Consider the following 26,047-nt stretch of genomic DNA (forward strand, 5'->3'; position numbering starts at 1 on the left):
CCAGTCATATCTTAGGCTGATGCTTTGCAATAAGTAGTTCAGATGACTTGCTTTTCTTAGGGATTTTTTTTTAAAAATAAGGCATTTTCTTATTTCACAATAAATCTATACAGGAAAAATGCCACCTATGCCTTGCAATATTACCCCCAACTATAAAATCGTAATAATTAGCCAAGTAAAGATTAAGGTAAAAAGAAAAAAAAGTGGCAAAATTACATTACTGAGTCATTCTGCAGATGTTTAAAGATTTATACCTCTGCAGCATCTCACTGGCTGCCTTTGTAAAAGGAAGCCATAGTAATACAGGGTTGAGTACTCCAAAGATGCAAAGAAGTCAAAGCTTTTCTGCATATACAATCACACCATAAATGTTCATCATAGAAAGCAAGGAGATCTATTTCTTATCTTTGTCCAGCAATCCTTTCACATCTTCATAATATGATTGAACTTTTTTTCAGAAATATGCTCCTCAAATAATAATAATATTTTTTTTGCTTGTCTCACTATCAACTTATATTGTTATGCTAGAGTTTGTGCTCCTTTTAATTATCCTTATTTGGGCATGACTTCCAGCTTTTTTAAGGGAATCATCTTCACTGTTAAATGTTATATAATATTCAAATTCAACACAAATGAAACATGTTCAAAATTACATTCTTTGTTTTTATTACTGCTTTTATATACATCTTCAAAACAGACTGGGTATTTTGACTATAAAATAAGCATTTAGAAATACCTCCCCACTACAAAATTTATTGTAGTAAAAGTGAATCTGTAAAAGCATTTTCCTAAACACAAAAATTTTGATTCAAAAGCACTTTAAAAATCTAGAGTCTTTATGCACATGGAGTAGTAATCGTGTTGTAACAGAAAACTGAAGCTGAAAAATGAATGATGGGCAAACTGGCACCTTTTGTATCAGTAAAGCACATATTCTATTCATTCTGTCTCCAGTAGTCTCAGGTGCTTGTATTTAATCTGTGGTGATATAAAAAACCATTTACAATAACGTTCTTTGAAATCTTTCAGCTTTCTCTTGTGGGTGTGTTATAGGAATATATAAAATCAAATGTTTTGTTGCCATTCAAGGCTCCTTTGTCCTTGACACCATAACAGCATGCTGTCTGAAGTTCTTACTTTCAGAAAGAGTCATAATAACCCAGTCGTGTGCCATCAACTGAATTTCCAAAAGGACAGCTGAAGGAAGCTGAGGAATAAATGCCAGAAAAGGATGGAACACCTGGAGTAAGATGACATGATGACAGAGACTGTGAAGGGGCAGGACAAGTATGATTGTGGCTAGAAGCCAGGAGTAAAAGAGGATTTGCTGAGAAATAGGAACAAATTGAGCAAGGTTCCTACATGAAGAAATCCTTATGGACCATACTAGAACAAAGGCTGCGTGCTGACTTCAGTAGGAATAGAATAAGAGCTTAAATGATTTCCAAAATGGACCTCACAGCCAGCTCTACATAAAAATTCATACTGGCAAAGGACTTACTGCCTAATTAGCTGGTATCTAAATTCATTTTGTTCTACTGGTTTGATGTTGCACAGCTTAATGCTATTTCTAATGAAAAATGCAAGGTATACTGCTTAAAATGAATTAAAAGTGGCTGTTCCCCCTTTCTTTTATAGATTCATCTGAAAGGTTTCTCATACTATTTCTATACAAATCAACCAGTGCACAATTTGTTACCAAGAAGAATGTATATGAGACATTGAATATCAACCCTGAGAACACCGCTGCACTTGTGTATTTAAGGTCTTTCAGGTACAAGCTTCTCTGAAATCCTGGGAATGAATTGACCTTATTTAGGCCATAAAACAACAATTAAAATGAATGGATGTGCTCATTTCACAATGGGTGTGCTCTTCCTGAGCTAGCTGGGTGCTGATGGCAGAAAGCACTGCAGTCACTTTCAGCACTTTCTGGTACAGCATTTGTTTTCCATGCTGATTTAAGTCATAAACTCACATAAGTTAATTCGCATAGAGCAAAAAGTGATGCATTTTTCTGATAGGATGGCCTTCTTTGGTGTGCTTCAGGACAGATGATGATCTGCTTCTTTAGAGCCCTTCTGAGATTTACACCATCTTTTAAAGTGCAGAATCTCTGCTAAGAATCAGACCGTAGTGCAGCACAAGCAAGCCATCCTAGAAAATGGAAAAGAAATCACATTCATACCGGATACAATGTAATCAATACATGGAAAATCTAGCCACAGCTAAATTTCTTTGGACCATGTAATGAAGTAGAATATTGCCCCTTTTCATAAAAAGCCCTGTACATATGACCCCTTGCATACTGACTGAACACATGGAGAGAAAGAGCAGGCATGAGTGTGCTGTTCCCACCCTTGCCTCCGTATGACTGCCAGCTTGTGACCAAGGTACCTACACATGGAAGAAGTGTCTGTGCACAAGCTTCCTACAATTAGCAATGTTTAGAAGACAAGTTTGGTGTAGTGGTTAAGAGTGGCGGGACTCTAATCTGGAGAACCAGGTTTGATTCCCCACTCCTCCGCTTGAAGCCATCTGGGTAACCTTGGGTCAGTCACAGCACTTCCAGAGCTCTTTCAGCCCCACTCACCTCACAGGGTGTTTTGTTGTGGGGATAATAATGACATACTTTGTAAACTGCTCTGAGTGGGCATTAAGTTGTCCTGAAGGGCAGTATATAAATCAAATATTATTATTATTATTAGAATGCAGCATCCCTGATCATGTAAAGGTAAATGGAGACTAAAAACAAAAATGCGTAATCTGCTGTTGGGCTGAGAAATCAAGTGTCTGAAATACTCCATCATGTGGAAATATTCATACCATGCTATCATTATAGGAGCAAGGTTCTAGTCCAGCTTTTGCCCCAAATCTTGCTTTCAAACAGGGAAGGAGATTTTTAGGGTGAGAAAACAATGGATCCTTTTACCTGCAGCTTGATCTGGCACAGCCTATTAGCAGGTATGCTATCAAAAGCCCCACATGATGTATTTTGTCCCTTCTGCCTGAGCAGAAGTCATTTTCTGTTACGTGAGCATATTAAAGATTTCTCAATGTGTAATTCCATGTCTCAAAAAAAAAGTTCTGCTTTGTTTTGTTCTTAAAATTGTGGAACCTCCAAACTCAGAGGCAGTAAACTCCTAAATACCACTGACAGGATAAAAGGCAACACCAGGGAGTGGGTCTTGGCCTCTGTATCCTGTTTGTTGGCCCTCTAGGGCAATTTGCTGCCTACTGTGTGAAACAGAATGCTGAACTAGATGAAACGCTGGTCTGATCCAGCAGGGTTCTTTTTATGTCATTACGACTGAAAAAGACCAGTTTCAGTTAAAGCAATTCTATATTAAAATAATGTAAGCCTGGATTTCAACTGTCTGTTTATAGCTTTTTTTGCAGATCTATCTACAAAAAACATTTTACATGAAATAAAATCCCAATCTGGATTTATTACCACTTTTTTCTATGTACTAAACCTGGGGATAACCAATACTCATTTGTATAGACTAGCATGTTCAAATACTTAGCATTTCGGTGTGGACAACTAAATACTAATAATTCTAGTATGTTTTGCAGTCTTTTTTAGATACTACTCTGAGATGTAAAAATATGATGAAAATATAAGAGACCAAAAAGCTGGCATTCTCATGAATTTGGAACACAGACAAAACAAATACAGATTTATGTTTAGAACACCAGTGCAAGGCTCTTAGTAGTTGTTTCCATGCTATAAAGTGGCGGACTGAAATATTAACATTAAATTTAATTAGTTTTTTAATTGGTAGTAGCTATTCCAGCTTGATTCAAATTGGAAAGCTCTAAGGACGACACTTGCAAAAACAAGAGAACATACAGAAGTATTGTCACTGTGAAACTTCACTAGCGGCATACAGGATTTAATTATGTAAGGCAACCAGCAACTAATGTATAAAAGCATTATGAGCAGATTTTTTTTTTTTTAAGAAAAGATACTTTCTGTAAATGCCTCAATATCCTTCAGCACCTTGGCATCAACTTACCTGTACTGCACTCTCTCCTAGAGCTCGTCGGATTTCCCTTAAAGTCTGGTAGTGTTCCAGCAGATGATCTCCACATATTATATCCACCTAGAAATAAACAAAACAAAGGGGGGAGGGATCAAAATATCTATATACAACAAGCTAGGCTGCAAAATTCTTCCTTAATTACTAAGATTAAGGAGAGTATACAAACACATTTCATCCTCCCCACCCTTGCGTAAATTCCAGAGTTGTTCCCCAGGATCTCAAAAAACTATTTAAAGACTGCTAAATTAAAAAGGTATTTTGATGATTTTGCAAGGCACTACTTCAAAAGAGAACTTATGGCCAATTATTTTAAAAAAAGGAGGAACTGCTTGTTATTCACAGCAATGAATATAGCAAGCATGCTCCAGAGCAGAATAAATCAATTTGAAAAGGCTTCCTCCATATTCCATAATATTTATTATTTGTTTTAATGGTAGATCCCCTTTTCTAGCTTATTAGCCTTGATGACAAACATATGCTTATATATGAGTACGTGTGCAGAGATAAGCTTTGGTAAAAACTGATGTTTATACTTGCCAGTGTATAGGAAGACAAATACTTTGTAAAATTCAAATACGTTGTTCAAAGCAAATATACTTTCAGCACTGGTGAGGTTAAAATTGTTAACATGGGCAGCTGTCTCAGTCCAAGCAACATCTTAATTAAATAATACAAGGGCTATTGCTCTGGAGTGCCAATTCTCTGTGGGACACCCTGTTCATCCTATTTGCAATCTGTGTATCATCTGACACTAACGAACCCCAAAGGTAATGATTATAACTGTTTGGAAGCATCTTTAGAACCTACATAGGGCCATACACACCCTTCATGCCAAGTACTTCATGTAATTATTCCTAAAATTACATAAGCCATCAGTATTATTAGAAAATTTATTTCATGTGATGCAGCTGAAAAAACCAGGATCACCAACTCACGCCCTTTGCTGCAACAAAGCTACCCTAGGCCTGTGGCTCTGAAAGTTTAGTATCAAGATAAATACTATGAACTCTACTATCTATCAGGGAACCTCTTCCATACTGAACCACTTGTTGGGGAACCCTCTGTGACACAAAACCCTTGTGCACTGCAGAGGATTTTGCGTGGGTATGATGTTCTCAAATCGTTCAGGGAGTCAGTGAGAACTTTTGGGCTTACTTGCCACCCAAAGAATACATGCCCTAGAATACACCTCCTAACATTTCCCTGTAGTTTCAGGAGATTGCTGGCAGTAGCTGATGCTGTCTTTCAGACAGACTGTTTGCAGGTACTGATGATTATGCCACTGAATTCTTGACAATCACTTCTTCAGAACCCAGTTTGAAAACAGCCAACTGTTTCCTAGGATCAGTACCTGATGACATTCTAATTTGGATAAGGTTTTTCTCTGATAACTGGGATACAGGTAAGACCAGAGTTTTTGAAATATGACCATGCCTTTTCTTTGCTCATTGTACAATTTCTTCTGAAGAACTATAAGGAGGCAAAAATCTGAACTCATTCAGAGAGCATTCAGACACAAAACACCTCAACGACAGCCCTCAACATATCATGTCTCATCCACCAGTGGGCCACTGTGAATCACAGGTTAAAAATAGTATTCACATACGACCACTATATGACTGTGACATGAAACATGTAAAGGATCTAAGGAAAAGCTCTACAATCACTACTTAAAGACTGAACATGTTATGACATACTGTACATCTGTTTGTAAGAAAAAGCCAACATGGATTCACTTTTCAAATGAAACCAGAGGCTAGTATCTGGATAAATGCGCAGTTTCAACCACATATTCAGCTGTATATGTGTTGAATGTAAAACAGGGTTGCACTTACCTGTAACTGTTGTTCATTGAGGTTTTCTGTGCATGCACACATGGGACAGCACATGAACAAGCCTGCCAGTCAGTCCATTTCTGTCAAACTCAGAGGGCCACCCTGGGAACAACCAACCGGCTAGCCGAAAGCAGCCCCTTCCTGGAGCTAAGGAATATCCACAAAACTATTTGCTTAATTTATATAGTTAATTTATACTTGAATAAAGTGCCAAAGTGCAAAAAGTGCTCCACTACTATTCAATATTTCCTATAACAATCCAATTAACCATACACAATATCCATCTATTCTCCACTTATAAATACATCAATAAATATTACATACATGTGAATTACAAAAATACATATATTTCCATTTCATTCTATTAAATACTACAACAATTCAACTGGTGGAGAAATACACAGTCTGTACAGGAAAAATCTTGAAAAAATAACGACTGGTAAGTCCTCGTACTGGAATGATGTATATTCTGCTGTAGTGGCTTCTCATTCAATTCGAGCATCCATTAATATGTCCATATGTTTCTATATTAGGGTTCATCAGCTCATACGCCCGAGAAGATAAGTGCAATCCAGGGCAAAAATGCAAATGATGCTGGGTTTTGCCAGCGTATCACCAATCCCATTTCGTATATCACTTCTTCATAGGCTTCAATTTTAATGAACAACAGAGACAAAAACATTCAATAGCTCACCACCATGTTGGTATATGATGATGGTCCGATGCCACAGATAGTTTTTGCGGTCTGACGCAAATAGTTTTGTGGATATTCCTTAGCTCCGGGAAGGGGTTGCTTTTGGCTAGCCAGTCAGTCCATTTCTGCAGCTTTAAATTGTATCAGGGGCACCTGTCCCCTCCCAGAGCACATGCACAGTTGTTTCCTGCCAAAATAACAGGAGAGGTGGCACCCCTAGCCCTCAGTTTCTCTTGAGCCACTGGACTCTCCAAGTAAGTAGTAAAGAGCACACAGCTGGGCAGGTGGGAGGGTATGTATGCCTGAACAGAAGACCTCAATGAACAGTAGTTACAGGTAAGTGCAACTCTGTTTTCATTGTTGGCCTTTTGTACAGTCCTACATGGGAGATTAACGAGCCATTTACCCAAGAAGGAGGAATGAGCTCTTCCCTGAAACAGTGTTTGTAGGACTGCCCGACCCACTGCTGCTTTCTTCCTGTTATGTACGTCCAGGATATAATGTCTGATGAAGGTATCAGCAGATGTCCATGTTGCAGCTCTGCAGATGTCTTGAAGAGGGACAACTTTGATGAGCTCTGCTGAAGATGTCTGTGACCTGGTAGAATGAGCAGGGATCTTCAGGGGGCAAGGTACATTAGTCTGTTCATAGCATATTTTGACAGCTTGGACTACCCACCTGACGATGGTTGGTGAAGTGGCCTTTTTTTGGCCCTGCATAACAGACAAACAACTGAACATCTGATCTGAATGATGCTGTGTGGTCCAGACATAAGAGTATTGCTTTCCTTACATCTAATGTGCGTGGGGATTTTTTCCATTGGAAGCCTGAGAAGGGAAGAACACAGGAAGTATTAATTCCTGTGATGTATGGAACAGGAATGTATGGTATGATCTTAATGAAAAGTGAATCTATACATAATGCTGCTAATTCACTCACTGTTGTAACAGAGGTAACGGCCACAAGAAATGCTGCTTTCATGGATAGGTGGCTAGAGCCTTAATTGTTTGGTCATTCGTTTTGCCAGGACTAGCTGCAATGACCACTGAGGTCCAATCTGAGACACTGGTGGGAACATATTGTGCAGTCTTTTAAGGAACAGTTTAGATGTATAGTTTAAAAAAAACTGTTTTCCTATCTACGGGGAAATGGAATGCATGCACACGTGCACACACACCAATCATGAGGAAGTCTGATACTATGGGTAGCTATTGATAATTGTCTCTGGTAATCAGTAAGAGCTGGTGGAACGAAGGCTGATGAGGCCAAAACAGTGCTATCACAATACCACTTGTTCTTTCTGCATCTTGACTGTGTGGGCTAATAGTGGTATGGGTGGAAAGGCAAAGAATAGGTACCCTGACCAGGTCATTTGAAAGGCATCTCGCATAGATTTTGGATCCATTCTCCCTCTGGAGCAGAATGATGGGACCTTTTTATTTCCCTTGTTGCAAACTAATCTATGTCCAGGAAGCCTCATTGTTGGAAGATCAGTTGTACGCCCAATTCCTTCAGTGACCACTCATGAGCGGAAGAACCTAACCTGCTCAGTCTGTCTGCAATCATGTTGGATGCACCCAGGATGTGGATGGCCTGAAGAGATACATTGTGATGTGCAGCCCAGTTCCAGATCAGCATGGACTCCATACAAAGTGTTTTTGAGGTCATGCCTCCCTGTTTGTTTATGTAGAACATGGCTGGGCAATTGAAATATTTGCACATTCTTGTTGACTACAAAATCTGCAAAGGAGATAAGTGCATAACATATTGCCCTTAGTTCTAATATGCTGATATACAATCTCCTCGCGGTCTGCTGGTCCTTTCACTTTTGTGGTAGACACTCGTCAGTTTTTGTGGGGAGCAAAGTCTAACCTTAAAAAGGTAAGTCCTCCATCCTCTTTCTTGATTCAACAGGTAGGGCAGCGGACTGGAGCCCTGCATGCCTCCTAATCACTATAGCCAGTGCTGGTGCCCTGGTGGACAAGTTGGTCATGTTCCTTCTAGCATTAATTTGCTGTTTGGGGAGCCTAATCATCTTCTCTTGAATCACCTTGACTAAAGTTCTGTCCGTCTGTGAGCTGGTCATTGTTTATAGCCATCTTGTTCCACAAAAATATCTGTTAACCCCCAATAATAGCTGCATAATTTGCAATCTTTTATGTTAAGGGCTGAGGATGCATAGATCTTCTGTCCCAGGCCATCGAGCTTTTCCCCTTCTTTATTGGCAGGTGCAGAGTGAGAGCCCTTGCCTATGCCTCAACTGCATCTCCTCAGTGACCAGTGATGATGGGGAAGGGTGTATGAATACGAAAGCACACATGTCCTCCTCAGTCTTTTAAAGCCCTTCAGCTTTCTTCGATCTAGGAGGAATTGAAGCTGGCCTCTCACATAAGGTGGACGTTAATTCCACGAACCCTTTGATCACAGGGAAAGTGATATTGGCTGTTCGCCGAATACAAATGCTGTAATATTTTGTCCTTGGGTTTAGGCTCAGTAGAGGATACATTAATATTTAATGACTTAGCCATTCTGAGCATCTACTCAGTATAGAGGTGAAAGTCATCAGTGGGCAAAACTGGTTCTTTGTCTCCTAGAGTTTTGTCTGATGATGGGTCAGATGGGAGGCTTGGGCTTCGTTCAGGAGGGTACAGCTCTGGGTCTGATTCAGACAGTTGAAAGACCATTGATGACTTTGGAATAGAATGCTGCCATCGGTGCATTCTGGGCTATGTAAAAGACATGGATCCAATTGATTCTGCTCGCTAAGCCTTTCCTGCTTGATAAGCCTCTACTCAGTTGATCCTGGAAGGTGAAGGTGCACCATGATGACACCAAGATGAGCATCTGTGTATACAACAGCTCTTGATGCGACATCCATATGTGCCCTTGATGTGTCAATTCTAAAGGTGCCCAGGGTAGCTAACTTTTCTCCTCGTGTCATAGATCCAGAGTTGTTAGCTCTGTTAGTCTGTAGTTGCAAAATAGTAAAGAGTCCAGTAGCACCTTTCAGACTAAACAACTTTATTATAGCATAAGCTTTTGAGAACTACAGCTCTCTTTATCAGATGCAACGGACAAAGAGAACTGTGGTTCTCGAAAGCTTATGCTACAATAAAGTTAGTCTTAAAGGTACTACTGGACTCTTTACTTCTTCCTTTGAAAAGCAAACTGATAGGGATGTATTGTCGAAGGCTTTCACGGCCGGAGAACGATGGTTGTTGTGGGTTTTCAGGGCTGTATTGCCGTGGTCTTGGCATTGTAGTTCCTGACGTTTCGCCAGCAGCTGTGGCTGGCATCTTCAGAGGTGTAGCACCAAAAGACAGAGATCTCTCAGTGTCACAGTGTGGAAAGGATGTTGGCAGGTCATTTATATCTACTCAGGAGGGGTGGGGTTGAGCTGAGTCATCCTGTAAGAGTTTCCCAGGGTGTGGAATGCTAATGGCGGGAGGCTTCACTGTATCCTGAGGAGGTTCTTTTGCATATGGATTGGTGCTTGATGTGCTAATCTTCTCTGCAGGGCTATTGTCGGGTATAGAGTGTTTTGTTAGCCTGGTGTTTTTCAGAACTGGAAACCATGCTCTGTTCATTCTTAAGGTTTCTTCTTTCCTGTTGAAGTTTTGCTTATGCTTGTGAATTTCAATGGCTTCCCTGTGCAGTCTGACAAAATAGTTGGAAGTGTTGTCCAGTATTTTGGTGTCCTGGAATAAGATACTGTGCCCTGTTTGAGTTAGGCTATGTTCAGCCACTGCTGATTTTTCAGGTTGTCCAAGTCTGCAGTGTCTTTCATGTTCTTTTATTCTTGTCTGGATGCTACGCTTTGTGGTCCCGATGTAAACTTGTCCACAGCTGCAGGGTATACGGTATACTCCTGCAGAGGTGAAGGGGTCTCTACTGTCTTTTGCTGATCGTAGCATCTGTTGTATTTTTCGGGTGGGTCTGAATACTGCTTGAAGGTTATGCTTTTTCATAAGCTTTCCCATCTGATCAGTAATTCCTTTGATATATAGCAAAAACATTTTCCTGTAGGAGACTGTTTTTCCTTGGCTGTTCGATTCATCCTGGGTTTGATTGCTCTTCGGATTTCATTTCTGGAGTAGCCATTTGCCTGAAGTGCGTGGTTTAGATGATTAATTTCCTCACTGAGAAAGTGCGGCTCACATATCCGTCTTGCACGATCCACTAATGTTTTCATTATGCCTCTTTTCTGTCGGGGGTGGTGATTGGAGTTTTTGTGTAAGTACCGATCAGTGTGAGTTGGTTTCCTGTAGACATTGTGACCTAACTGAAAGTTTGCTTTGCGGATGACCAAGGTATCCAGAAATGGGAGTTTTCCCTCGATTTCTTTCTCCATTGTGAATTGTATGTTCAGGTGGATGTTGTTGAGATGATTCAAAAGCCCCATCAATTCTTCCTCCCCATGGCTCCAAATGAAAAATGTATCATTCACAAACCGGAACCATACACTAGGTTTGTGGGGTGCTGATTCTAGAGCTGTTTTTTTTCAAAATGTTCCATGTAGAAGTTTGCTATAACTGGGCTGAGAGGGCTCCCCATGGCCACCCCATCCATCTGTTCATAGAATTCGTTATCCCATTGGAAGTAACTGGTTGTCAGACAATGATGGAATAAGGCTGTTACATCCTCTGGGAAAATCTGATTAATAAGTGCAATAGTGTCTTTTACTGGAACCTTGATAAACAGGGATACAACATCAAAACTGACAAGTATGTCTTGTGGATTGAGTTTCAGAGAACTGATTTTGCTGATGAAATCTGCTGAATCTTTGATGTAAGACGAGGTTTTCCCGATGTAGTCCTGCAGGAGATCGGCCAGATGTCTAGCTAATTCATATGTCGGTGAACCAATGGCACTCACAATGGGTCGGAGTGGGACTGAATCCTTATGTATTTTACGGAGTCCATATAGTCTAGGTGGCTGTGCTTCTGTCTTGCATAGTTTTCTGTGCGTGTCGGGATGTAGTGAGGAATTCTTGATCAGTGCATTTGTTAGCCTGGTGATTTTGCAGGTGGGATCTCGTTTTAGTGTTTTGTAGGTGGAGGGGTCCAGGAGTTCCTTAATCTTCTTTTTGTATTCCTCTGTTTTCATGATCACTGTAGCATTGCCTTTATCAGCTGGTAGAATGATGATGTCTGGATCTGCATTGAGGGTCCTGATGGCATTTCTCTCCTTGCGTGTTATATTGCTGGTGGGAAGCTTTTGGTGATACACCTCTGAAGATGCCAGCCACAGCTGCTGGCGAAGCGTCAGGAACTACAATGCCAAGACCACGGCAATACAGCCTGGAAAACCCACAACAACCAAACTGACAGGGACTTTGAGTAGAGTGAGGGAGTATGAGGGGTTTCAATGACCTCTATCTCATCTGCCTCCAAATCTATAATCAGCCTCTTGAGGGCTAGGGCGCCATCTCTCCCCAAAAGCGGGTTGTTTCAGTGGGCAACAGCCATGCATGTATTCTGAGAGGGGACAGGCGCCCCCTATATAATTTAAAGCTACAAAAATCAACTGACTAGCAGGCCTGCGTGTATTCAGTCCCATGTGGGACTGCACAGAAGACCGACAATGAACAAAGAATTACTCAGAGTGTTAGATTAGAACCTGAGAGACACATGTTCAAATCTCTTCTCTCCCATGGAAGCTCACTGTGTGACCTTGGGCCTAACATACCTCACAGGATTGTTGTGAAGACAAAATGGGGGAGAGGAGAATAAGCCGCTTTGGGTCCCTACTGGAGAGAAAGGCAGGGTATAAATGAAGTAAGTAAGTAAATAAAAAGTCCCCATTCAAACCTGGTAAGGCTGGCATGGCACTAGAGACAATTCTGAGGAGAGCAGCTCACGTTAGGATCCTGCTCTCCCAGGAGTGTCTGGTGCAATTCCATGCTGGGTCATGCCACAGTAATATAATCTCTCCTGGGTGAGACAAATTCATTTGCAGCCAGAGTCGTTCTCCTAATCAGAACAGAAATGATCATTCAAGGAAATTGTGAAGCATGCTATGGTCGAAGTTGCATCTGTTGAGAAGGGGATCCGAGTTCTCTTGAGTCAAGTAGAAGTGTAAGTAAAAGCCCACAGGCTTTCCTACAAATTTCCAGAAAAGGTTAGGCTCAGGAGGCCAATAAGCTTGCATTTCCTAGAGGAGGCATCCAGTCTGTAGCCCTAGGGGAGACATGCCTGAAGACTTATTGGTTTCCCAATATGCAGTTTTTAATCTACAGTACTTGAGACAGCTTCAGTTGAAACTTTCTTAACCTGGGTCTTCTGGGGAGGATGAAATTGATTTTTCAGCCAATTCAGAAACAAGGTCTACAAACTAGCTTCTTTCTGCCAATGAAGCTCTAAGGGTAGGATTTGAAGCCTGAATGTTATGTTTTAAGGTAATCTGAACTTAAAGATCAATATAATCTTATCACTCTATCATCAGAGAGGTGGTGGAGATGAGGGAAGGCAATTTCCTAAGACAATACCAAATGTACCTTGGAAATGTAACCTCATAGATCCTTCTTACATGGAATAGGATAATTCAAAGGTGGATTTGTTCACTTATACATCTAGCAGGCTCTTCTGTTTAACAACTAGGAGCAGGATTACTTCTTGCTTGAACCCAGAAGATACATATGATCTACCTAACCTGAGCAAGCAACTGGCTTGCTTAATATTAGAAACAAAAAAGCACACACAAGGGTGGGGAAATCCTATCCATGCTCACCTCCCTCTGCCACCAACAGGACCCCGTTTCCTCTTTTCTTTTTTGCCTATTTTTCCACCACCTTCCCAATAGGTCAGTGCACGCCCCCCCATTGTACAATTATCCACCTGCATGATATTTCTTCCCTCCCAGTAGGCTCCATATTGCCCCCCCCCCTTTTGAGTGGCATTTACACCAAGATGTCAGCTGTCCCTGTCCAGCTTGTTACTTCATATGTGTGGGGCAGCGGGGTGTATGTGTGTGTTACTGTTTTTTCTAAAAAAAGAAACCCAACTTTTCATATTTTTTGTGTGTGCAAAAATATTTTCTTCTGAGGTAGAAAAATATCTAGGGTATATCTGGAAAAAATTTTTGGCACAGCCTGCCTCCTACTGATCACAGTGGATCATTATCCACAGAGAATTGGGAAAATTGCTGATATGTGTATAAAACCTAGTGAAGGTAAGATACAGCAAAATGTGACCAAGTGAAATTTCTTAATTTCAGTCCATACACAATTTACATGAATGTTGTGTATATTTCTACTTATGTCTTAACAATTCCTTTCTTTATTAAAATAATTTTGCTAAACCACAATACCAGATTTTAATGATTTAAAATGGCAAATGAATATCTAATTGAAACAATAAAAGGCAAACCACACATTTTACTTGCATTTCAAAATTACTATCTAGCCCATTTCCAATCTCTCCGGAGTCATCATTAAACACATTATTATTTTCCTTACAAATCACATTTTTCTGGTATTAGTGTTAAAAATATCATGAGGAATTAAACAAGATGGAGAATTGGTGTGACTAACCAACCTGAAAAGGAATAGGAAAGTGGAATATCAGCACAGGAAATAATGCTCATATTCCACTTTGTGAATACTGCAGACAAAGCATAACCAATTTGCTCTAAACAGATCCAATAACAATTCATGGTGGTTTTGAAATCATTCAGGTAACTTCATACAAATATCCTCATGTGAACTCTACTGATGCAGCTCTAGAAGATACTGTTTCTGTGGCTTTAAATTAATTATTGCAAAGCTGCTTTCTCTTTCACCTCTTCAAAGTGCTTGGAATGTCAAATGTCTCATTCTACTGCATCACTGCCAATGCATAAAGCTTCAGTACTAACTGCTAAGGCAAGATTTGGATGATACAAATGTAATCCAATGTGACACAAGAAAATAAAACAATGCAATTTTTTCTCAATAGCTCCTTTTAACAACACCTGTACTTTAGTGATTGTATCTATTAAACACTGTGACATTAAGACATACATGACAGACTGGATGCTGTGCTGCAGCCCTAAGGTCATGGGGCAACCATGTGGCTGGGTCATGCGGGGGTTGCATGGTCCCCTCACAAGGCAGCCATATAGCTAGAAGAACAGGGGCAGGCTGTGTGTTCCCAGTTGACTGGAGACTGCTGAGGAGCAAACATCCCTTGCTGAACCTCTGCTCCTGCCTATAACAAGGCAATAAAGGGCAGTTGGTCAGCAATGTGGGGCCAGTAACCGCCAGCACTGCAGACAATGAGGGGACAAGGAACTGGCTGCAGTGAGGGAGAGGCTTGTCCCAGATGGTGCTCCAGCCCTTAGACCACTGGTTATCTCACCCTGTGGGTACAAGAGTGGAAAGGCGGGGCTGGAGTGGGGCCAGGGGACTAAAAAGAGGGCTCTGACACAGGGAGAATAAACAGGAGCGTTGAGTCTGTGTGCACGAGAGAGAGAAGGACACAGCCCTTGAGGAAGCAATAAGGGCTTGCAGGTTGATGTAACCCAACCCCCACTCTTCCAAGTCTGAGGCTTTTGCGGGGAGCCCTCAGCAGAGGGGGGTGGGGGCGGGACAATAGACAGGCATGCATTGCACCTCAAGCCAAGGGCAGCTCACAAGCATGTGAAATTATGGCTTTTATTTGAATGAAGGAAGAAGGGGAGAATCATACAATGGATTACTCGGAAGGGCTTTTGCTAAAAGCATTACCCAGAACACATTGAGACAACAATTGAAAGGTACTTGGGGTTTTCATGTGGGAGACCTGTGAGGAGCCAATTCAAAAGTTAAGACCAAAAAGCTACATGAGCTAATCACCCAATTTAATGAACAGAACCTTTCTTACTTTACACAATGTTATTATTATGCCTTTATCATATACTAGAAACTCTATTTGCCCTAAGCATGCTGAGATTGCCAGCTGCAGCCCATGGTGCTTCGGATTATTTCTTCAAAGCCCATCTTCATTTACAGTGCATGTTTTCAGAAATATGCAGCTGACAAGAGAACACTTCTTTAAGCTGTATTAGCACATCTAAAAGCAGCTTCAAGGAAAATGCTACTTCCAATCACCAATAACTTTTCTCACTAATTTTTGCTACAAAAGTTTAGTTTAGTTTATTCGGTGTTTAACCCGCCCTCCCCACAAGTGGGCTCAGGACGGGGTACAACAGTCATAAAATACAATAAAATACATAAAATACATAGCAAATTATACAATAAAATTCAGCAATTAAAAAAACCTGATATAGTTGGCTACACAATACACAAGAAAGGTGCTTTGGGCTACTGCGGCAGTAAACATTGTTCAATCCTAACTATCTTTTTAAACAAATGATTCTTTCATATGCTATTACACTAATTTAACAAGCCAACCCAACAACTCAAGGCTAATTTAAAAATCTGTAAACAAGGGCCACATAAGAACTGAGTGTGGTGGGAAAACATGACTTACTCTACTTTTTTAAGAACAAACTCACATACACCTATCATGTGGATACCATCCTATCCTGTTTTGTGTATCACAATACCACACTGGAGACAATTTGTATTCAAACACTTTGAGGATAATTTTAAATATAAAAGAATAGAAAATAATTATGAACTTTTCTTATCAGACTAAAGCTGTAAAGCAAAACTCCACAGAAATAAGATAAAGCAAGTTCATAGTATCTTTGACAAGTAGCTACTGAAGTTAAATATTCCAAATACTCCAACTGAAGTAAAACAAATTGTTTAAAATCCAGCATCTGTAAAATCACAGTTAACAGAAAAACAAAGTTCCAATTATATATAATTAAGATTCATGCTGGAGTTATAAATCAATGATGCAGGCACAAAAATAATTATCACCTCAGATACCAAGACAGAGAGTTTAAATTATCAATAAAAGCAAGAGACATATTGTCAGCTTATAGTAATTAAGTAAAGTAAAGGCTAGGACCATGTCCCTGCAAAGAATACCCTTAGCTCCAACCCTAATTAACCCTGGACTCCTTAAGGACATGCCTGTATGGGAAATGAATGCAAGGCCATTTTTTATTTCAAGGTCAGATTGTGGCACAATAGTTTTTAAAGTGAACTGCAGGCTTTCCACTGATGACAATTCACCCTGCTTCCTGATTTATCAGAGAAAGAAGCAGGCGTGAACAGACATCATGCAGCACAATAAGAAGTCCAAATCATCGTTAGGCCTCTCAATTTTGTTTTTTTGCTTTAGTCTAGTTTATTCCGCAGTCTCTGACAAGTGTCTTGTTACACATTTATATAAAATGTAGCAAGTCTGACTTTTCCAAATTACATAGAGCCTTCTGAAAAGTACTTCATGAAAAATGTAATATTAATCACTGTGCTTATATACAGCACTTCTTGACTGATTAATGCCCCACTCAGAGCAATGAACAAAGTCTGTGTTAATATAACCCTCACAATACAGCTAGGGAGCTGGGGCTGAGTGGAGTGGCTTACCCAACATCACCTGCTGAGCTCATAGCATTAGTGGAATTCAAACCAGTAGAATGCTGATTTGCAGCCCATCCACTTAACTACTGTGCTACAACCTTATTCACCTGCACGCTATAGTTGATGTGCAGGTGGAAAGATAAGAGCATCATTCCACTGTATGGTGCAAGTACCACATCATACCTGACAGCCAGGATCAAGATCCATCTTTCTTCGGAGAAATTTCTCAACATGTCCAATTGTTGCTTCTCCTGAAACCCGTACAAACTTCTTTTCCAGAGGCTATAGAAAGAAGGCAGCAGATTTTAAACTGTTAGGTTACTTAATGCAAAGGATATTTTTAAACAGTATTTTTTTGGACTATATCCCACTTTTATTTTTTTTTTAAAAACTCACCAGTATGACCCCTGAGGATTAAAACAAGTCAACATATCTATAGTGTCATTAAGTCCTCATGTCTGCCACAATAAGATCGGCTTAAGTGGTTCACAGGCTGCATAGGCCAGTTATTCCCGCCCCCTACTACTATGGTCCCTCTGAACATATGATCAGAAATTATGGCAATGGGAAATACCTCCCTCAAACACTGAACGTAGATGGCTACATCCACCAATGCTACTATTTCCAGTAGTTGCTTTGTACAGTCCTACAAATATTGTGTGCTGTCTGGTTGTGCTTCTATTTTTTTTCAGTTGACTAAAGCAGACAAAAACTTAGGATTCAAAAAGGGGATTTAAAAAAATTAGTAAATTCAGACTATGCTTTAAATCAATAAAATAAATTACTATTTTCCAAGTCATAACAAATTATTTTATACAACTTACAAATGAAAAGGAGATGTAACTACTGAAAACAGAACCACAGTACTTACTTTTGAGCCTTAGCCTTACAGTTTTCTTTTAAAAAAATGGTTTTCTAGATACATTTCTTTATGAATTAATTTTTAATATTTGAGATTATAGTATAAAGGAGTTTTATATATGAATAATTAAATTTCACACACATTTGGAAAAAACAAATTTCTTACTTTTTAATTTTTAAAATTTGTTTGGTGACTATGAAGGCTTTAATTGTACATTGAGACCCAATCTCTTAAAGCAAAAAAAAAAAAGTGTTGGGGCCTTTGAATTACTTTCTCTGCATAAGATTCTTTGAGCAGTTCAGAAATGCTGAAAATTTGTTTTGCATACATTGAGATTGCATTATCATAATTCAAAATTTGTATTATGTTAACTGGTGTATGAAGTGCTGACAACTACATGAAAATAAGGCTGATTCCACACACGTTGGATAATGCACTTTCAATGCACTTTATCAATAGTTTGAGGTGGATTTTTTGTTCCACACATGAAAAAATCTGTTTCAAATTATCTATAAACAGGATTGGAAGTGCATTATCCAACGTGTGCGGAATCACTCTATGCATACATTGAGATTGCATGATCATAATTCAAAATTTGTATTATGTTAACTGGTGTATGAAGTGCTGACAACTACATGAAAATAAGGCTGATTCCGCACACGTTGGATAATGCACTTTATCAATAGTTTGAGGTGGATTTTTTGTTCCGCACACGAAAAAATCTGTTTCAAATGATCTATAAACAGGATTGGAAGTGCATTATCCAACGTGTACGGAATCACTCTAAGTAATCTAGTCTCCTCCTGAAGCCCAGATCCTGATCAAGTGTAACCAATTCTCCTCGTCCTGCCAAGTGTCTACTCTCCACAGAGTGTTCACTAATGTTTTAAAGACGAAAAAAATACTTCAAGAACATGGGAAACTCTTTCTTGAAATTATGAAGGTGACAATGCTATGATAAGGGCAGTGACACCAATAAAATACGTGCACAAAAATATGCCCAGTTGTGCTGTAGCAGCATACACAATGCATATGAATTACCATCATATATCATTGTGCAATTCTACATTTTCTTTTAAGAAAGCCTTTCTTAGTGATGGCAGGGCTAGGATAAGTGAAGATGCTGGAATGAGGCAGGTGTCTCATTACAGCCTCTTCACTCATCCCAGCCCTGCCACCACTATGAAAGCACCTGCTTCATTCCCACTGAGGGTTGGGGGGAAATCAAGAGCTTTTACTAGAACTCTAAAATATATTTCATTAGTTATTTAAGGCTTGCAGGCTGCTCAGAAAACAAAAGACAAATGTGTAGAATGCCACAGCAGTATAGAACTTATGTGAGGCCTCTTATTCGGCAGCAATATTGCTCTACGGATATCCTTCAGTAATTAGTTTGAGTGTTACAGTTTTCTCCACTGCATTCTTAAACAGACTTACACTGTTCTAAATTGACTGAAATTACTAGACTTAAAAAATGTAACTTTGCTTAGAATTGCACTTGTAAACACAAAGATGTTCTTCCCATCTAGAAAAGAAGCATATGGCTGGAGTGAAGATTACAGGATGCAGGGACAGAAAAAAAGGCAAGACTATTTGAACTAATGAAACAACAGTTCTCTTTTGATATCAACATTATACAACTCCAAGACTTCAGGTATTTCTGAAAGCCCACATACTACGAGTCTCTCTACATGAGACATCTGACACATGAAGAACACATGTCAGGAGATAAAATGTTAGCCAGGAAGAGTAATTTAAAAAGACAGAGCTGGTAGCAGGGCAAAGGCTTTGCTATATACTGGAGCTGTGTGAAGGGGCCGTGAAATGCCAGAAGGGAAGCCCATTATAACCTCTCCAGGTCCAAGTCCAGCTCTGGAAGGCAGCTCCAGCCCATTTCCATTCCTTGCTGCCCTCTAGTTGCGATCCCACAGTTTTAGACTGGAGAGATGAAATTGACAGAGCATTCAGGGAGACGAAGATGCAATTAACAAACCCTCTGAGGAGCAATCTCCACCAGTTGTCTTTTTAAACTAAGCTTCCCAGCTAACAGTGTGTCTCCCTACACCTGATGAACACTCGTCGAGGCGTCTTGTGTAGAGACGCTATATAGGCAGAATTAAAAACTAAAAGAAACCCTATTCCTTTCTTTTTAAAAAACTAAACAATTGCATACAATGCCAGAAAATTTAATGGGGATAATACAGATTAAATGCTGGGGACACTTAATAAAATGTAATACTTTGCCAGACAGAATGCAGTGCTCTGTCACTGAGAGTTGAATATCTACCATCCAGTCTTAAATGTGCCATTCTTGAGCAAGGTGATTAAAAGAGTGGTGGCTTAGATCTGTTCCAATCTGGTTCCAGGGATGGTTGTGAGAATAAAATGGCCTTGGTTACTCTGGTGGATGAGCTGTGCCGAGAAATGGACAGGGGGAGTGCGACCCTGTTAATTCTCCTTTTACTGAATTTTGTTACCATTGATCCTTCTGGACTGCCTTTCAAGGTTGGGAATGCAGTAGTTTTGGTCCTACCTCAAAGGCACATTTCAGAGTGTGATTGGTGCTGGAGGACTGCTGCTCTGCCTCTTGGCCCCTGGGGTCTTATACTTTTCAAAATCTATATAAAGCCACTGAAAGACGTCAACAAGAGATTTGGACTGAGTTGCCAACAATATAAGGATGATTCTCAGCTCTATTTTGCGCTTCCTGCAGATCCCAGGGAGGCTGTGGAAACTGTGAACAGGTGCGTGTAGGCAGTTTTAGGATGGATGAGGCCTAACAAACTGAAATTTAGTCCACCCAAAACAGGGGTGCTACTGGTAGTGGGGGGGGGTTGACCCAGGAATTGGAATACCTTCTGTTCTAGATGGGTTGCACTCCTCCAAACAGGTTCATAGCTTGTGGTGCTACTGGACCTGGGCCTCATAGATGGCGGTAGTGGCAACTGGTATCTTTCACCAGCTTTAGCTAGTGAGACAGCTGCAGCCCTTCCTGGGTGGGAAAGATTTTGCCACTGCAGTGCATATCTTCATAACATCTCAATTAGATTATTGCAATGCGTCCAATATGCGCCCTTGGAAACTGTCCGGATGCTACAATTGGTACAGAATGCTGCGGCCAGAAATTTGACTAGAGTGGGTCGTAGGGACCATCCCTCTCCCGTCTTGTTCCATCTGCACTGACTCCCAATTTGCTTCTGGGCCCAATTCAAGGTACTGGACCTAAATGGCTTTGAGCCAGCATATCTTAAGGACAGTTTTCTCCCATATGAAGCTAGCCATCAACTCCAGTCATTTTTGGAGGCCTTGCTTCAGGTGTTCTGCAAAGGCTGTATTTCTACTAACTTGTTAGAATGAAAGCTCAGCTAATGTAGTGAGACACTACAATTTACAACTGCATTAAGTATCTGGAATACAGCTCAGGGTCTCTAAGAATTCAGCTAAATAATGAAATAAGACTGTCAGCACAACCCCAATTACAGTTTAGCAGAAAACAGAGAAAAGAGCATGCCAAGTAAAACTTCCCACTAACACTACAGTCAGCACATAAAAATAGTTCTATTATCTCAATGTGTAGGAGATTGCTTTTTAGTATTTTTTTGTATCTTAAGGACCGCCATCTTTATTCATACAGCTGTTGTGCTATGTATGTATGATGCAAGCAACATGCAACTTATTTTTAATGGAAAATGCAGCAACAGGATGCTGCAGTCTTGAGAAGAGAACTCATGAGATTTGTATCCTGCTTGTGGCTTTTACCCACAGAGGGGAAAAATACAAGATTCCATATATTTTCTCATCAGGAAGAAAAGCAACTCAGGGAACAATTTTGAATGGACAAGTGGCAGGAAGAGAGAAGGCCAAACTGCCTCTCCACCAAACTGTACTATGCCAGATGACAGCCTTCCATGGTAGTTTTATATTAAAAACATAAACAACCCCAATACTGGTGAAAAGTTACATAACATCATATTATATTTAGGGCTGCCCTGAGATGTATTTCAGTTATGAAAGAGAAATTAAGCTACTTTAAGAAAACTCTAATCATATGTTTAGAAGTATGCAAATATACATTCGTACTAACTGCTTTACAAATATCAGATCATCTTCAGTCAAATCAAATTTTGGATCATGCCTCTGAGCTTTTCAGTAACAGTTTAATCCTTGAACAAATTCGATATAGGAAATACTAGTCGCTCATTTCTTAGAAGAACTAAAACTTCCGTGATATTTTATGATCCCAAACTAAAAAATGGCATCTCTACCTTTATAAATGCACTGTTCTGTTCTACAAGAAAGTATTCAGAAACATGGACCTGGATCCAAAGGTCATTTTCCATCAACAAATAACACTTTTGCCAGAGGAATGTAACTTTCCCATCTACCTCCTCCCACTGCCACCAAATGAGTTCCTTGAAATGGACCTTGTGTGAAGGCAAAGTGAGGAGGAGGAAACTGACAAAAATACTCCATTCACTCTGCTGGTGGAAGAACAACATTTGGATTTACCCCAATGCATATTCAAGACAATAACTTGTTTTCAAAGTGCTAAGATTTTAATTATGCATGTAATTAAAAGTGAAATATAGGTAGATAAACTTTAGTAACATTCACACCTTAAAATTCCCTGAGAGATCATTAGCTCTGAAAGAAAAAAAGAATTAACACAATCAATACCTCTTCAACTACATGTGTTTGCATGCTTAAACTGGTAAATAAACACAATGCAATTATATATAGCTTTCATATAGATTTTTTCACCAGCCCCTCAGATTGTTACTGGGAGCAAACAGGCAGCTGGTGCAGTTGCAAGAGTACAGTTTTTATATGCTGTATATCCAGCTCCTAGAAGCAAACAGCAGTGCTCGTTACCAATTAGCACTGATGGATGGAAATCTTCAAAGACCACCCCCAAACAAACTGCGGTAGTCGATCCAAGAAGTTATCAAGGCAAAGATTATAAGAATTTTACTGATCATTTAGGAAGGTATAGAATCAATGAATTAGTTGGGGAAAAATGACTTTGTTGGAAGTGTTTCCCCCTAGCAACAACAGTGAAACCCTTCATCTCCTAGGGAAAGCGGGTCACTAATCATCACCACCTCCATATCATTTACATAAAGTATCATTTTATTAATCTTCACCCAGCCTGTTATAGCATTCACGTACTCGTTCACAGCCATAACAGCTGTTCTTCTTCAGTTGAAAATGACAAATATAATGGGTCTTATTAGCATACGGATGACACCAATCTCACACTTGGAATGATCTCATCCAGCAGTTTCATGTTAATTTTAAATTAGTGACAGAAGATATGCAAAACAGACTTGAGATAAATTGGGAGAGTCTATTTTATACACTTTTGTCTATAAATGGCAAATTATTTTAGTGGTTTATTATTTTATTCAGAGCAATAGTTAGCAGAGCTACACCATGCTAAATCCACTGAAGTCAATGGGCTTTAAAATGTATAACTTTGCTTAGGATTACAATATAAATGTATTCCGATACATGAGGGGAAACTTTTAATTACAAAAAAAGGCTGCTTTTATACTGTTATAGGAACAAATTCCTCCATTACAGTGCTAATATAACTTGATCTTAGTTTAGGCTGTGCAGGTCTGTAGTAGAACAGCGAGACTTGAGACCAGTAGCACTGAAGAGACCAATCAGAAATACAAGGTATGAGCTTCGACTCTCAAAAGCTCATACCCTGGAAATCTAGTTGGTCTCTAAGGCGCTACTGGACCCGAATCTTAGTTCAGACTGTAACACTAAATATTAGGTAAATTAGTCTGTTTGACTTCAGCAGAACTATATATGCATTAGAGCCTTGAATTCTGTAATCAACAGTCAAAATATTTTTTAAAAATTTATTTATTATCTGTTTTATCCCAGAAACAGGAAAACACGTTCTTCCAGATAATTTTATCTTTCAAAATGCCTAAAGTTTAGTGCTTTATTTACATGCATGTCTGAATGATGAACAGAAGATCTGGGAAAGCATGTTATTTGAAACAAAGTGACCACAGTTTCTCATTTAGGCGTCTCCAATTTCTTTCTACTATTGCAGGAAGAATTTAACCATTGCTAAATTTCGTCTGAGTAATGTAGAATCAGATAAATTCAAAATTCCATTTTCTTTTTTATATTCAATGGACATTATTTACACAAGTGCTTGTATAAAAGATGCACAAGTTCATAATACGCTGCGCAAATGCCACTCTTTTGTAAGCATATCAAACCTTTTTATGGTCTAGTCGTTTTTGTTTAACTGGGCTGGATCCCATGGATCTGTTCCACTCAGGGTGGTGTTTTCCTCTGGCAAAAAGAGCTCTCCATGATACAAGAGGGTCTTTCATTGGTAGAAGAAGATCTGCTGGCAAGCAGGCTCCTTGCACAGAAGAAAATCACTGCTCTTGACAAAACAAATCCATCCCATTATTCTACAGTCAACTCACTATTCTTCTGGACAGCAAATCAGACTGTTAAGTGTCAGTATACCATTTGACACTTAAGAAAAAAAGTCTCTAAAACCTTAATTGGATTAAAATGTTGAAGAACAGGCTGGTTTGTTTTTTATACGAACTCCTACAGAATCTCATGTAAAACCATGGAGCTGCTCAGTTCTGAATTTGTTAGATTGTAATTTATTTAAGAAGCAGTAAATTTCAGCTCAATGACTAACTTAAAATCAAATTATTTTTAAAACAATACTGAAGATACAGAATCATAATTAAAGAAAATAAACTGAACAGAATACAAATCATTCCAAAATTAATCTTAAATTTAGCCCTAAGCAAAATCTTCTATAGCACAGACAGTTTCTCTTAAAAACCTCTAAGCACATTTTCTCTCACAAGTGACTTGTTTTTTTATTTTCTAACACCAGGTTTGTGAAATTTTAAATCATCAACATTTTCATGGATGCTCTGTATCAATAAACAGTTGTCACCTTTCCAGCTTCTTCTTCACAGCTAACCTAATGATGCCCCAAGCAAGAATGATGACATAATTAATACATTTTTAGAATGTTGCATAAAAACAGCATTTGTTATTTGAAAGGTGCACTGTATAAGTTTACAATATATCAGAGTGTCTTGCTATACTATCACCCCAATAAACTGTCCTGATAATCAGTAATTGCCACCTGGTTCATTTCCTCTGCTTAAATTAACAGGACAAGGCTGAACCATTGCTCATGTTACTCTTTTTCTACATAAAGATAACCTCTATAAAGGCTAGCAAACATTTGTTGTAAAGAGTGTCAACATAACTTTTTCATGACATAAGAACACTGTCCATGAGCAGGGCATACAAATATCGGCTTCCAATTCAAAAGATGTGCTGTGTTTTAAGCTCAAATAAAACTATTGATAACTATGGTCTGAGTCCATCAAATCATTTCAATAGAATGATCTCTGCCCACAGAATGCAACTTCCTTCCTTCTCCCTCTCCTGCTACAGCTTGAAATGCTTCTGAAAAGCTGTCCTTGGGGAACAGGGATCTCCAGGGATGGCAATGGGGGCATTTCAGGATGCAGCATGTGTTGGGGGGGGGATATGCTACAATACAGCATGCACACACACAAACACACACAGCAAAGTTACAGGCAACCTTCATGTTTCTATAAATTTGCAAAGGCTGCCTGTCAAAAAATATTTGGAAATCTGCAGCCTGCAAAGGGGTTATTAAGAAAGTTTATGAGTTAAATTGCTTTTCAATTTATTTGTTAAAGAGAGCTACTGAAGGACAAGTCAGGAAAAGATATTAGTGTTGGAACAATGTGCATCTTGCAAGTACTGGATAATTGATATTTAAGTTCTAAAATACACTGGCAATACATAGCTAAAATATACAACTTTTGTCCCCTAAATAGAGGACTGACAACATTGCAACTTCAATCCCCTACCTGGTAACTTGTATCAAGATCAAGAAACAAGTAAAAACTGTAGTATAAATAACAGGGAATGAACATTTTGACAGGATGTGTGTAGAAGTCAAACTAAACATTTATATATTTGACATCTGGACCTCATATTTTATGAGAACTAGACAGACTCCAGGCTACAGCAAGATTCTACTTAGGGAGTATGTAGGCTGGCATAATGGATAAAGTGGTGGAACTGTCCTGGGAATATCTAGGCTCAAAT

The 26,047-nt window shown here is 39.4% G+C and overlaps 1 protein-coding gene across 1 annotated transcript in view; it reads right to left on the bottom strand.

The window, feature by feature from the left end:
- Window positions 1-642: 642 nt before the first annotated feature.
- PCGF6 (polycomb group ring finger 6) overlaps window positions 643-26,047 on the bottom strand; it is a 34,237-nt gene continuing 8,832 nt past the window's right edge. The window contains exons 7-10 of the mRNA XM_054983080.1: window positions 22,510-22,537; window positions 17,215-17,313; window positions 4,020-4,106; window positions 643-2,157 (exon numbers count right to left, since the gene is read on the bottom strand). Of these exons, the coding sequence (XP_054839055.1) occupies window positions 2,101-2,157; window positions 4,020-4,106; window positions 17,215-17,313; window positions 22,510-22,537 (271 nt within the window). The 3' untranslated portion in view covers window positions 643-2,100. The remainder of the gene's footprint in view (window positions 2,158-4,019; window positions 4,107-17,214; window positions 17,314-22,509; window positions 22,538-26,047) is intronic.

Source organism: Eublepharis macularius, chromosome 6 (assembly GCF_028583425.1).
Source record: "Eublepharis macularius isolate TG4126 chromosome 6, MPM_Emac_v1.0, whole genome shotgun sequence".
Lineage (NCBI taxonomy): Eukaryota > Metazoa > Chordata > Lepidosauria > Squamata > Eublepharidae > Eublepharis > Eublepharis macularius.